The sequence below is a fragment of the Octopus bimaculoides genome, chromosome 4 (assembly GCF_001194135.2).
Source record: "Octopus bimaculoides isolate UCB-OBI-ISO-001 chromosome 4, ASM119413v2, whole genome shotgun sequence".
Classification (NCBI taxonomy): domain Eukaryota; kingdom Metazoa; phylum Mollusca; class Cephalopoda; order Octopoda; family Octopodidae; genus Octopus; species Octopus bimaculoides.
The window spans coordinates 106033862-106048879 of NC_068984.1; the positions used below are offsets into that span (position 1 = coordinate 106033862).

The 15018-nt window shown below is 36.4% G+C and overlaps 1 protein-coding gene across 1 annotated transcript in view; it reads right to left on the reverse strand.

The window, feature by feature from the left end:
* Positions 1-15018, reverse strand: part of LOC106879427 (focadhesin) — a 260907-nt gene that overhangs the window by 12240 nt on the left and 233649 nt on the right. Inside the window, exons 34-36 of the mRNA XM_052967658.1 lie at positions 12213-12390; positions 5640-5882; positions 160-235 (exon numbers count right to left, since the gene is read on the reverse strand). Of these exons, the coding sequence (XP_052823618.1) occupies positions 160-235; positions 5640-5882; positions 12213-12390 (497 nt within the window). The remainder of the gene's footprint in view (positions 1-159; positions 236-5639; positions 5883-12212; positions 12391-15018) is intronic.

Consider the following 15018-nt stretch of genomic DNA (forward strand, 5'->3'; position numbering starts at 1 on the left):
ACTTATGTTTTAGCATCCATCTTAATTGCTTCTCTTTAAAAGTAAAATTAAATAAACTGTTACAAAGGGGTTGAAGAACAAGGTTGGATAATTTCTAAATTATCTGTCAGTAGGAAGAAATTAAAATAAAGGTTAAAAAGAAAAAAGAAGACAACTTACTATTTAGAATTCTTTTAGTCTGAGGTGTGATCTTGTCGTCTGGTAGTTCATACATAATTAACAACCAGTCAATAAACTGAAATTATACAAATAAGATAGATAGCAGTTAAACAAGTTGGATGCCATGTAAATGGCACTCGTGAATTGTAGTTATGGTTGTTGATGCTGCCATGTAAATGGTACCCGTGAATCGTAGTTGTGGTTGTTGCCAGTACCTTATAAAAGGCACTTGTGAATGATCATATTCTTTGCCAGTGTCATGTCAATGACACACCCCTGCATTGTAATTGTGGTTGTTGTTGCTGGTGTCATGTAAATGGCACTCATGCTGATGGCATGTAAAAGCACCCACTACACTCCTGGAGTGGTTGGCATTAAGAAGGGCAACCAGCCATAGAAACCATGCCAAATCAGATTGGAACCTGGTGCAGCTCCAGTCAAACCATCTAACTTGTGCCAGCATGGAGAGTGCACATATGATGATGATGATGAAGAATGTGAAAGGATGCAGTTTAAATAATCTAAAAAAATAAGATGAAAATTTGATAATGACAATGATGATGTGTATGATGTGGAGATGACTCCCTGATTAATATGGTAATTATGATGATAATGTTGTTACTGATGATAATAAATTTTAGTCTGATTTGCAGTGATATTCTTTTACAATTTGTTTTATTTTGCTCTACATTCTAAAAATGGTTTAGGCAAGTTAATTTTAATTTTAAAATAATCCCAAAAACATTGTGTGCAATAAATCTACATTTTCTAGTTAAGAGTATTAGATAACCTGATCCATGTTTTAAAGCATTACAGTTCTATAACTAAGAGACAATATACAGATCAAAGAATAACTAAATAGTATAAGGGTAACTAAAGCAGACCACCTATATTTTACTCTAAGATTTACTATTTCTGTTGCAAGTTATTCATCATGAAGCACTGTTAAAGCTTCAGGTTATAAGCATCATTTTGTGTTATAATGCCAGACACTAACACTAAAAGTTGACATCCACCTTAAATAAAAGTCAAAGTCTAAAACGTTTAATTCTAATTCAAAATGTTTCTTCACTGATAAACATAAAAATCCCAAATCTTTTTCTGGAAAGTTCTTATATTTTAGTTTAGTGAAAAAAACTATGGATAACTAAAAGGTTTATAATGTTCAGATCATGTAAGGAAGGGGTTAAAATTAATGTCAGAGTTAATATTCAATAAGAAGCTTTGGTTTTAAGCAAATATCCATCAATATTCAGTTATATACTCTGTAATCTTATCATTGAAGCTATTATAAAAGAAACTAAATTGGACATGGTGGGTTGTCTAATTTGGCTCTCATGGTGCAATCAATCTAGAAGCTGCAAAAGTTTGAAATATAATGTGATGTTGCCTCCAGTAAAAATGATTGAAAGTGGGTAAGATCAATACTAAGTCATTCACTAGTGTTCTAGAGTATCTAAGGTTCAACACCATTGGGAAAATAACCATGCTTCTCACATATGTGAGTGTGTGTGTGAAGAAAGTGAGACAGTAAGAAAGAAAGAGATGATAGAAGTTTAGTTTTATGTAGACATGAACTATAACAGAATTTTATTCCAACTAAAAATCAATACCATACACCTTAAGCAACTATTAACATGGGCAGCCACATACTGAAGACAATGATTACACTACTGGCTTACTGGAGATAACAGATTAAGCTATATTACTTAAAAGACATGATTAGTATAGGTAAGGAATCAATTATAGTACAATGTCTAGAATACAAAGTTTAATGACACTGATATATGGCACTGAACATATGAGAACTTAGTGATGTAATAACAACTATAAGCATGTGGTAAGTAGTACAATGGACAGATATGGGATCAGTGAGATGCTTAAAATCATCTATAGGAGATAAACTTTCACAAATGAAATGAAATAGGAATAGCATATTTTAAAATATGGTGTTGTGCAAAGAAATCTAAGGCCGGCACAAAAATGAACATTTTATATTGGTAACAGTGATGGTAGTAGTAATAATTCTGCAATTTAAGAATAATAATATTGATTGTACACATACAGTGGAATAATTTTAGGTAAATAATGTTGAATGATAAGAATAACAATAAAAATAGTTGTATCCCCCCCAAAGAGTTACAATTAGTGTACATGTAGGAGTTCACCAAGGATCAGGTCTCCGTTCCCTCTTGTTTATCATAGTCCTTCAGGTTATAACAGGAATTCAAGACTGGCTACCCTTGGGAGCTCTTCTATACTGATGACCTTCTTCTTATAACTGAATCCCTACCAGAACTACAGAAGAAATTTCTGGTGTGGAAGCAAAGTCTGGAATCCAAGGGCTTCAGAGTTAATTCAGCAAAGACCAAAGTCCTAGTAAGTAGAAAAACAAATTACTAAACCTTTCAAGGACAGTGCCCTGCTCAAAATGTAGAAAAGGTGAAGTAAGAAATTCCATATGGTGTACTCAGTGCAAGCCATGGATGCATAAAGGGCACAGCAGTATCACAGAAAAGTTAATAGAGTAGTATCTGTATGAGGCAGATGTGCAGGTTCACTAAACATTAAGAATGTACAGGAAATAGATTTCTTCAAATGTCTGGAGGCATCCTTAGTAGTAGTAGATAGCTTCCATTATCTAAGCAACTAAAAGGTGGAGGAGAATGCTCTGAAAGTGTAGTTGCTAGAATAAGAAGGGGCTGGACAAAGTTCAAAGACCTACTAATTTTGTTGGTAACAAAAGGCTTCTCCTACAGAATGAAAAGCAGATTGTATGATGCCTGTGTATGAACAGCCCTGCTACATGGCACTGAAACATGAACTGTGACTACAGAGGATATGCAAAAGCTTGAAAGAAATGAAGCCAACATGCTCTGCTGGATGGGTAATGTCAGTATGCATGTGCAACAGAGTGTAAATGTTTTATGAGAAAAATTGTGCATAAGAGACATCAGATGTGTGCAAGAGAGAAGACTGTGCTAGTATGGTCATGTGATGCAAACAGCTGCATACAGAAGTGCCCATCTCTTATTATGGAGGGAACCTGTGGATGAAGTGGTAGGAACAATAGGATGAAGTGGTGAAAAATGATCTTCAGATGTTGAGCCTCACAGAAGAGATGTCAAATGATGAACACTTTTGGCAATACTTGAAAAGACACATCAAGCTAAGTAAAATGGTGGCCATCCATTCATACAGACATGTTCTTTATGGCTATGCCCCTCTCTCACACACATGTATAATCTGTCAAAATTCCCTCTTTGCCAAATCTGCACTCCTGCTAACTAATATGAACATCATCCAGAGCCAATAGCTGAAGGTAAAGATGTCACCATCCTCTGAGATTTTCCAGTCAACACTGACATAACAATCCAAGCTAATCAGCTAAACAGAATCATTAAAGACAGAAAAGAAAATACTTGTAAACTGATAGACATAAGTGTCCCTACTAATAAGGATATATCTATCAAAGAATTTGACAAGCTTAGTAAATATATGGACTGGATAATTGAAATATAAAAGATATGACATTTAAAACTTAAAGCAAAAACTGTCCCTGTTATTGTAGGTGTCCTTGGTATGATAAAAAAGGGAAGTTAGAAACATCTAAATAATGTCTCAGAAGTACCATATCTCAAAGATACCCAAAAGATTGTGTTGACAGGTACTGCCCACATTTTTAGAGAAACCCTATCAAATTAAATGTTTGTGTACACATTGTATTATATGAATATATTTCTGTACTGCGTGCCCCATTTTTCTTTCTTAAACGTTCAATTCTATCAAAACATCTCTTTAACTTCACTTGCCCGAGGGTGCTGGGTGTGACCCAGCAAGTGACTGTAGCAAAGAGACAGAATAAAAGCAAAATAATAATGATGAAAATAATAATAATCCTTTCTACTAAAGGCACAAGGCAAAAAATGGGGGCAAGAGAGAGAGAGAGAGAGAGGCAAGACATGGAATGAGCAAAAACTGCAGAGGGTGACAGTGTTGGAGACTAGCAAAATCCTCTGGGATTTCCCAATCCAAACCGATCAGGTGCTAGTTGATGTTGTGTGCCCCTTTGACCCATGAATAGTCAAGAAGGAAGGTGAAAAAATAGATAAACATAACCCTCCTAAGTACAAAATAGCTCGGCTATGGAAAATGAAGAAGGTGAAGATAGTGCCAATTATTGTTGACTCCTTGGGGACAGTATCAGAAGGCATCAAGGGGAATATAAAGGAAATTGGAATAGAGTGCCCAGTAGAACTGTTACAAAAGGTTTGCCTCCTTGGCTCGGCCAGAATAATCAGAAAAATATCAGATAGCTGAAAAGAACGGATAGCATGGTACCATAGGCTGTAGGTAGCAAGCCCACAACACATACAAGACTCCAGGAGTTCCAACAAAACCTGTGATAAAAATAAAATAATAATATAGTCCTTTATGCTATAAGTAAAAGGCCTGAAACTCTTGGAAAGGGAGCTAGTTGATTACATGAACCCCAGTGCTTGACAAGTACTCATTTCATTGAGCCAGAAAAGATTAAAAGCAAAGTTGATGATGATGAGAATGGTGATGGTGGTGAGAGTGGTTATCATGATGGTAGTGGTTGTGGTGATGGTAGTGGTTGTGGTGGTAATAATGAATGTGATGGTGGTAGTGATGAGGATAATTTGGACCTCAACTATTGATAAGGAGTTCAGTGGCAAACCCAAATATAAATGAATCTTGGTTAGAATTTCCGATCATGAGTGTTCAATAGATCAATCAAATGATATACCAGACTCATTGGATTAGCATGCAAGCGGCTGAGTATTCATCATCATCATCATCATCATCGTTTAACGTCCGCCTTCCATGCTAGCATGGGTTGGACGATTTGACTGAGGACTGGTGAAACCGGATGGCAACACCAGGCTCCAATCTAATTTGGCAGAGTTTCTACAGCTGGATGCCCTTCCTAACGCCAACCACTCAGAGAGTGTAGTGGGTGCTTTTACGTGTCACCCCCTCACATGAAATCAAATAGGACACAGTGTGTGTGACAAAGCTGAAAAATTTGAATTACAGATACAATCCATCCAATGGGATTCCATACAGTTTCCATCTGCTCAGTTTCACTCTCATAGTTTTGGTTGACCTGAGGTTATAGAGAAACACATTTGCCTAACATGCCATGCAATGGGATTGAACCTGAGACTACATGATTGTGAAGTGAATACTAACCATTTAGCCATAAATGATACACAAAAAGTTTACTTATATAAAAACATTATTTAAAATATGTAATTTGTACTATCTTTACAAAGACTTCAGCAAATTACCAATTTAATTTCAAGTGATAATTCTAAGTGATTAATTTAGAAGGTAGGAAAACTATTTGCCATTAATCATAACTCAAGCAATAAATATTATCCTGAGAGTTCTGATAATGTCAAGCTAATAGTAGCTAATTACAACAGTGAAAATATATAAATATGGAAACTTGCCATGTTAAGTACTGCTTTCCAAGGTTCTTGAGTTAAGCAAGTGACACAAGTTGGCAACAACTGGAGCCAATAATTAGGATGATGCTTTAAAGAGAGAGAGATTTCCTGCATTTTTATACCATCTTGACGTTTTTCGACCAAATCCACCATGAATGCTGGATGTTGACCAGATATTGTGCTGGCTACAGATGATGTCCAACAACAAATGGCTGCTGAAACTATCTGAATTGCTAGATCTAGAGCCTGCAAAAAAAAAAAAAAAATTTTAACAGAGAATTATGTATTAATTCATAGACACAATATTTATAAATAATTTGAAACAGAAGATACACTTTTTTTTTTTATCCCTAATAGACATATAACTTTAGATTCACTGAGAAGCACTAGAATAAGAATAGCTGCTAGAATCAGAATAGCCTGGGCAAAGTTCAGAGAGCTCCTACCTCTGCTGGTAACAAACAAAGGCCTTTCACTCAGATTGAAACGTAGACTGTATAATGCATGTGTGCGAACTGCCATGCTACATGGCAGTGAAACATGGGCTGTGACTGCTCAGGAGATGTGTAAGCTTGCAAGAAATGAAGCTAGTATGCTCCGCTGGATGTGTAATGTCAGTGTGCGTACACGACATAGTGTAGGCACTGTGAGAGAAAAGTTGGACATAAGAAGCATCAGATGTGGTGTGCAAGAGAGATGACTGAGCTAGTATGGTCATGTGTTGCGTATGGATGAAGACAACTGTGTGAAAAAGTGGAAGGAACCTGTGGAAGCAGTAGACTCAGACCTGGGATGAGGTGGTGAAGCACGACCTTTGAACATTGGGCCTCATGGAGGCAATGACAAGCAACTGAGACCTTTGGAGATATACTGTGCTTGAGAAGACCCTGTAAGCCAAGTAAGACCGTAGCCTATGCCAGTGTTACATAACTAGCCCATTTAAGAATACCCTTCAATCATTGGGCAATATACTATTCTTGAGAAGATCTGTTCAGTCAATTGCAATCACTGTCATGGCCAATGCCAGTACCGCCTGACTGGCACCCATGCTGGTGGCATATAGAAAGCACCATTGGAGTGTGGTCGATGCCAATCCCACTGACACTTTATACAAGTGTCTTCTGCTATAGCTTCAGGCTGATGAAAGCTTGTCATATGTGTGTGTGTGTGTTTACATGCTTCCCCACTATCACTTGACAACCAGTGCTGGGGTCAATTTGCTCAACTAAAAACTCTTCAAGGCAGTGCCCCAGCATGTACAATATGGAGCAAAACATAATAACACACACCACAAAACAAAATTAGATAGGAAAATTCTAGAGAAGAATACATGCGTACTCTAAATACTAGAAGAGAATACAGTTAATAAAATTCCCCACAGATATAGATCATTAATTACGGAAGCCATATGCATATTGTAATACAATGCTGAAATCAACATGCAACCAACACACACATCAAAAAGTTAATGTGTGGCTACTGACATAAAAACCTGAAAGTCATAAATTTGACAGCAACAAGCAAATAGACACATGATTGCTGATGTATGGAGCTAATGGATAAACATGATTTGGCAGGAAGTCTGCAAGAATTCAACTAGTGTATAAAGAAGCAAAATAGATGCCAAATATATTCAATTTGAGAGAATAAGACTGTGAAGGTCTGGAAACATTGAATATAAATTTAGGATTTTTATTGTTCCAAATCAACTGTAAAAAGACTATTAAGAAAATACAAAAAATATAAACTAACTAAAGATAAAACTTGAATATAGTTTTGTATTTAATGAAACATTTTCTTTTTATATAAATATCGAACTTTAGCATTACTGCAAAAAATAAAGAAAGTTTTTTGCTGTGAGCAGAAAAAATGGCTAGTTTCTAATCTTAGATCTTTATCAGAAAAAAGGACACACATCTCTTGTCTTCTGAGATATTAATGGCTAATAGTTGTTTACAGTGTATAGAAACTGGGACTCAGTTAAACTGGCCAGTCTAATTTGCATAACAGTACATGCACCGACACGGTGCATTATTTAATTCCTAGTGTCATACATAGTACAAGATAAAAAATATTTAAAACTACCAGTGATAATTCAATTGGTATGTGGTATCAGTCAATTATTTCTTATGATATGACATTAGCTAAGATGGTGGGTAAATGTCTGGTGTCTTAATGAGGAAAACATGGATTTGAAATACACAAAGATAGCTGTTATGTGAATCATTAATTGAGCAAAATCTTTTCTGACAACCACATTTGTATGCTGTCTACCCATGACAGGTAACTCCCATTGCAGGAAAGAGAGGTTGTTGTTACAGATCACAACTTCTTTTGTTCTTTTTTTACTTAATATTTTCAAGATGAAAGGAAAGGAGGAATCTTCAAATCAGTCTTATTTGGGATGGTTACAATATGTTAGACCAGGCATAAGCAAACTTTTTGAGAAGTGGGCTGCATGTAATATGACGTTTCATCAGTTATATTGTACTACAAATAAATTTAAAGTAATTTTTTGTTAGGTATGCTAGTCAGAAAGTCCAGTGGGCTGCATGTAGTAGTTTGCCCATGACAGCATTAGACGCTGTTAAAGACATTCAAATGCAGGGAGATGGCATTAAATCTGGTGGCCATTAAGAAGAAAAACTGTCCCTCCAATGGACTTCAGCACAATTTTCATCAGTGTAAAAGGCTTTGTTCAACACAGGGGTATGGTAGAAGATACTTCAACAATGATGCTGTGCAGAGGGGTTGAACACATGCAATTGTGAAACTAAATTCTCAATTATGCAACCATATCTGTGCCAGTGTTGAAAATTGAAGGATATTGCTTTTGTAGGAAAAAAATAAAAATGATAAAAGAAGAAATATGAACAAAAGGATACAAAACTTCTGACAGTTTATCAATTACTACTAATAAAAACAGTGGCAAGTGCTAAATATATTTGAATACATTCAAACATACTTCACTAGATAAAAACTGTAGATATGTAACTGGCAAAACATTATAAATGCATGTGAGAATACATAAAAAAAAGAGAACAAAATATAAATAACAAAAAATATAACAAACATAATACAACTTGATTTTTGTATTAGGAGAAAGACATATTCAGCTGCAATTGCACTGATAAAAATAAAGACAGATATGTTCAAATCATGCTAAGAAAACAAAAAAGTCAGAAGAAATTATAGACAAGAGTTTGTTAGAAGATGGGGCAAGAACAGAAAACAAACTAGCTGGGAGATGGTGAAGGAAGTGAGGATGTGAGGGTGAAACAGTAGTAGTAGAGGGAGTGTGCTGAAGGGAGTAATGAAAGAGAGGCACTAATAGCAGGTGAGTGTGTGTGTGTGTGTGTGTGTGTGAGGGAGGAAGAGAGAGAGAGAGAGAGAGAGAGAGAACAAGTAGTAGCCATGGATGTGAGTAGAGAAAAGAAAGAGAGATGATTTCAATAAGGAGTGATTTGGTAGAGAGGGAGTACTGAAGGGTGGAGTGTATTGAATAAGGGTATATCTGATGTAATCTATTATTACATAGACATAATAGGAGAGAGAAAGAGAAGGAGAGAGAGGGTGATAAGGATTATGGTAGAAGAATTGCTTTTGGACTGATCTAGTGTGATCCACAATGCAAACTCTAGTAGCAGTCTTTGTGACTGAGCAATACACATTACAGTTCATGGAAATAAAATCACCTGAAGGTTCTAAGTTAAGTCTTTATTGGAAGTGGCATTGCAGAAAACAGCAGGAGGACACCTAAGAATCATGACCTCAGTGGGGCTGGCTCCCTTAGAGTGTCAAGAACTAATGGGATGAATACTTGCTTGACAGGAGTTCTTCCACTGAAGATTTCTCTGTCTGCTCTCCACATGGTGAGTATCCACTTACTGCCCCTTTTTTACATGAGTAGCATGGTTGTGTGACTAGGACAAGGGGTAGGTGGGGAGAGAGTGAGTGATAGAGAGAAACGAGAAGGTGTCACTGATGTGTAGCAAATGGAGATTGAGCAGGGATGCAATGAACAAGATGCTCAGATTACCAAATTTAAAAAAAATATAGAATTAATAGTAGGGTAATTTATATGTCTTTGTCTGCACACAAAAATATATGTCTTTGTCTGCTCACAAAGTTCCTCTGTCACGGAAAAAGTTTTGTCAATTTCTCTGTGATAAATAAATCATAAAGGCTGGAAATTTGGTAATTTTCTTTTTGATATCAATATTTGTACATTTTGACAGTTAGAGTCTGCACATTTATATGGGTATCTGAAAATAACACTCTGTAAACTGAGTGGTGAATAAAAGGGAACAAGGTAAGGTATAAGGACTTTTTAGTCTTGCTGGGGACACAGCAACCTTTCTAATGCTGGTGTCATGATAAAAGTGGTTTGTGATAGGAAGGATATCCAGCTGTAGAAAGCAACAAGAACAACATCATCATGATTAAGCATCCATGTTTCATGCTGGCATGGGCAATATGGATTGATAGGATCTAATGAATCTGAAGTCTGCATCATGATCCAATGTCTATTTTGGCATGAGTTCTATGGTTGGATGCCCTGCCTAATACCAACCACTTTACAGCATGTACTGGGTGCTTTTATCATGACATCTGCACCAGTGGGGTCACTATGCAGCTTAAGGACTAAGATCCCTTGCAACAGAGTGGGGCTATAGTGATAAGGAGGAGGTTTTATGCTAAGAGATGAGGGGTTAAAGTATGAGACATTAAAGTATGTGAGCAGAACAGGTTTCATTATAAAAGAGAAGCTGAGTGTGACTGGGGTGGAGTGAGAAAAAGATGATATAGTGGTGATGAAGTAAGACCTCAAAGAACATAGTGGGCAGAAGTGAATGGGGAAAGGAAAACAGGGAATGTGGGAAGGTAGAGTCATTCTCGTCCTTTTAATATTTTTGCCCTGCCTGCATGAGTCTGATGGAATTTAGGGTAGGTTCTCTATGGCCAGGTGCACTTCCTGTTACCAACAGTATAGATACTTCCCCATGGCTGGACATGCTTTCACAGAAGACTAGGAATAGATGACACCACTTGTATGTAAGTGACATTCATTAACAATGTCAGGAGAAAGACATTAACATACCCACCCCCCACACACACAATACATGCGTATATATTTGACAACCAGTGTTGGTGTGTTTATGCTCCCATAACTTTAGCAGTTACGATTGAATAAGTCCCAGGCTTAAAAAAAAAAGGCCTGAGGTTGATTTATTTGAATAAAACCCTTCAAGGCAGTACCCCAGCCTGGCTACGGTCAAATGACTGAAACAAGTAAAAAGATAAAAGGTATATGTATACACAGTGGGCTTCAATCAGTTTCCACTTACAAATGCCACTCACAAGAATTTTGTTAGCTGGGACATGCCTAGATGTCATGTAATGAGACTGAACCTGCATTTTAACTAAAATCAGTGACTGATTTACTCTGTTGGGGTTAAAACTTGTCTCTTCTTCTGTGTTCTTTTAGTTAGAAACCCAACTGAAAGAACAGAGAGAATTAAACATCAACAGTATTTTCATATAAGCTCTGAAATATCTTTTAAAGATTAGCTGATTGGTTAAAAAGCTTATTTCCTGACCATCTGGCTTTGAGTTAAGCCCTACTGCATAGCAGCTTGGAAATTATGTCTTCTGCTATAGCTCTTATGAGTAGATTTGGTCGGTGGAAACTGAAAGAAACCTATTGTATACGTGTGTGTATGTGTGTGTGTGTGTGTGCATGTGCATAGCTGTATGTTCATGCCTTTGTTTTCAATATCACTTGATCATTGTAAAGCAATGTCGTCATAATCCAAAAAGTGTCATTCATTTTCAATATTCTGTGAAAACATGTCTGATCATGAGGAAATAATACCTTTCTTGCAAACAGTTGAGGATTGGCAAAAGGAGGGGCGTCTAGCTGTAGAAAATTTACCTTAATGAATTCTCTCTGACCCATGCAAGTATGGAAAAGTGGACAGTAAAATGCTGAAGACAGTGCTTAACTTCATTCTCAGGATGAGATGGGGGAGGAGGCATAATTCCCCACTTTCTCAAGTGCAAGATGTTGCTCTATCACAAATTATGTTGTTAGATGATATGTTATTAGATGATGTTGTCTATTCACAATAGTTAAATGACTTGGGGCAATGTGGAACAGAGTGCAGTGCTCAGTGACACCACAAAACGCTTGCAGTGAGTCTGGATTCAAGATCATATGATCATATGCCATGAAATTCAATAACTCTTGTACTTATCCGTTCCACTTCTGCACAATATCTAAATGATAATAATGAAGATGATAGTGATGTTGATGATAATCTTAACCCTTTAGCATTCAGATTATTCTGTCAAATATAATGCTTATTCATTCACATGACCTGATTGCTTATTTTCAGAAGGACATTGTAAGGTAAGTGTGTGAGATTGCTTCTGGCTGGTTTGAACGTAAAACAGGTAGAATACACAGACCAAATATAGCTGGTTTGAATGCTATATGATTAATGATGAGTGAGAAAGTGATAATGACAATAGTGTTGCATACTATTCAATCAAAAAGATCGATTTGCTACTTACTATATTTGATTTCATGGTAGCATTTAACAATTGAAGTCCACCAGTAGCTAGGTTGCGAACATGGCCAATTAGTTCTAAAAACCATCCCAGACGATCTTTGGTGAGAGTTTTATTCAGAGAACAGATATAGAAGCACTGCGATAGAAACAGGAGGCACAAGCTGTAAAGCTCTGGGATACTGAAATAAAAGAGATACTGATATTACAGAAAATGAATAACAAAAATATGGATATTTTAAATTTTCACTTAAGTATAAGACAAGTGCTTACAGAGGACATATATACATACACAATACACACATATTGATTATATATATATATATATATATATATATATATATATATATATATATATATGTATGTCATACATGTACACACACATATATGTATATATATTACACACACACACATATATTATATGTATTTACATATGTTTACATGTTTATATATGTAAATGTATGTGTGTGTGTGTGTATGTACATATTTCTGCTCTCTTTGCACCAACATCAAGTTGGTTCAACTTGCTATTCAGGTCCTTGCTGAGGTTCTGATTCACATTGTGCTGTTCCAATTTGCTGATGTTTGGTCACTTGCTTGCTGGCTTCCCTTGTGGTCACCATCTTATTCAAATGTCTGACACACAACTCCCCAAGAGACTGTTTTACAGTGAACAGGCAAAAGGTAAGTGCATGCAAAGTGGACAGAAAAGTGCTTCAAGGATACACTCAAAACCTCACTGAAGAACCTTGAGAGCAATCCCAACTCCTGGGAAGTGCAAGCACAAGACAGCCCAGCCTGGCTACACTGCACCAACAGAGGTGCCACTTCCTAAGAACAGAATAGGATCACAGGAGCACAAAGGAAATGTCAACTTTGCAAGTCTGGAGCCAACTCCTTGCCTTCAGTCTCAGAAGACCACCAGTGTCCAGCGTGTGGCAGAGCCTTCGAGCATGCATTGGATTGATCGGCCATGTCTCCTACTCCCACGAAATGTCCTTGGTCATCATCAACAACAATGGACAAACTAATAATGATAATAATGTACATGTTTATATACAATGGTTTGACAAAACAATGGAAACACTTTGTTGAAAGAAATTTTTTATTTAATATGGATTTGGTCCTACTATGGCATCATTTACTACTTTAATATTTTGAGGAATTGACTCCTACAGGTTGTGGACAGTTGTTAGGGGAATTTCAAACCTTTCTTAAGAGAAACCTGCCTAAGCTCTTTCAGTAACAATGGAAGAAAGAAGTAGTTAATCACTTGAAGCTCCAAAATGCACCATAAATATTTGATTATATTAATATCTGGTCAAGTGTGGCAGACAGTCCAAGTGATCAACTTAAGTCTTGTGCTCTTTGTGCCAACTTTGAATAAAATTAGCTATGCAGATTGGTGCATAATCACCAGAGAATAATGTTTGTATCACAAAATAGACATGATCAACCATAATACTCAGATAATCGTAAAGTTGTTAACTCTGCCATGCAGAACAACTAAAGGGCCAAGAGAACTCCATGATATGACTGTTCAAGTCATAACAGAGTCATTTTCATGCTTCATGGTATGGACCAAACAGCCAGGGTTGAAGGCTTTTTTGAGCTTCTCTAGACACAAACTTGCTCCAAGGAGGGAAAAAAGGTAACTGATGATTTAGCATAGTAGATGACATTGTCTCATTGAGCCATTAACCACTTCTTAAAGTCTAGACAACATTTTTTCCTCTTATCAGTGTTGAAGTCTAGACAACATTTTTTCCTCTTATCAGTGTTGATAGAAGACAGAAGTTAAGCAATTGCAGCCCTCTCATGGTACCCAGCTTTATGAAACTCACAATTAATCATTTTGATTGACACAAGGTTGACAAAGTGATGGTTTAACTTTACTATCATTTACACTGCTGTAGTTTGGTTGTTTTAGACACCACACCTTTCACCATTCTATAGTCCTTCTCTGATAGCTTTGCCTTCTGTTCAAAATTATACTTGCTAGGGCTGGTTCTACCTTAATTTTGGAATGCCAACCTGATTTTTAGAGACTGTATTTATTCTATTGATACCATAAGTGTAAGAAACAAGGCTAGCATTGATAAGATTTTAACAAAGGATACAGCATCTCATCAATGCTCATTAATAGACACACTTACATCGAAAGAAAAAGGAATAAAAAAAGGAGAAGCAGGAAAGACTTAATTTTAAGCCTTTTGTATTGGAAACAATGGACAAAAAACACAACAACAGCTCCTTGTAAGAGAACAATGATGAATGCTGAATGATATGGTTAATAGTCCTTTTGTTGTGATTAAGACTCCCCAAATGTATTTTTGTCAGTGAATGTAAATAGTGATGGTTAAGCTAGTGGTTGACAGTAATAGCTGGTATCTTTACCTCATTTCCTAATTTTGTTTTCCATATTTCTGTTTAAATACATAACTACAGTTTTAGTTAATTTAAAAATAAAACAATCTTGTAATTTATCTTTTACTTGTTTCAGTCATTGGACTGTGGCCATGCTGGGGCACCACATTGAACAAATCAACCCTAGTAATTATTAAGCCTGGTACTTATTCTGTCAACCTCTTTTGCTGAGCCACTAAGTTATGGGGATGTGAACAACCCAACATTAGTTGTCAAGCAGTGGGGGGAAGGGGCAAATATAAACACACACAGGCACGTGCACACATACACACTCACACACACACACACATACACGTCTGGTAAGTTCACCGGTTTTTTTTTCAATAAAATAGTTTTTAACTGTTAATGGTGAGATACTATAGATACATTTTCTTTGTAAACTT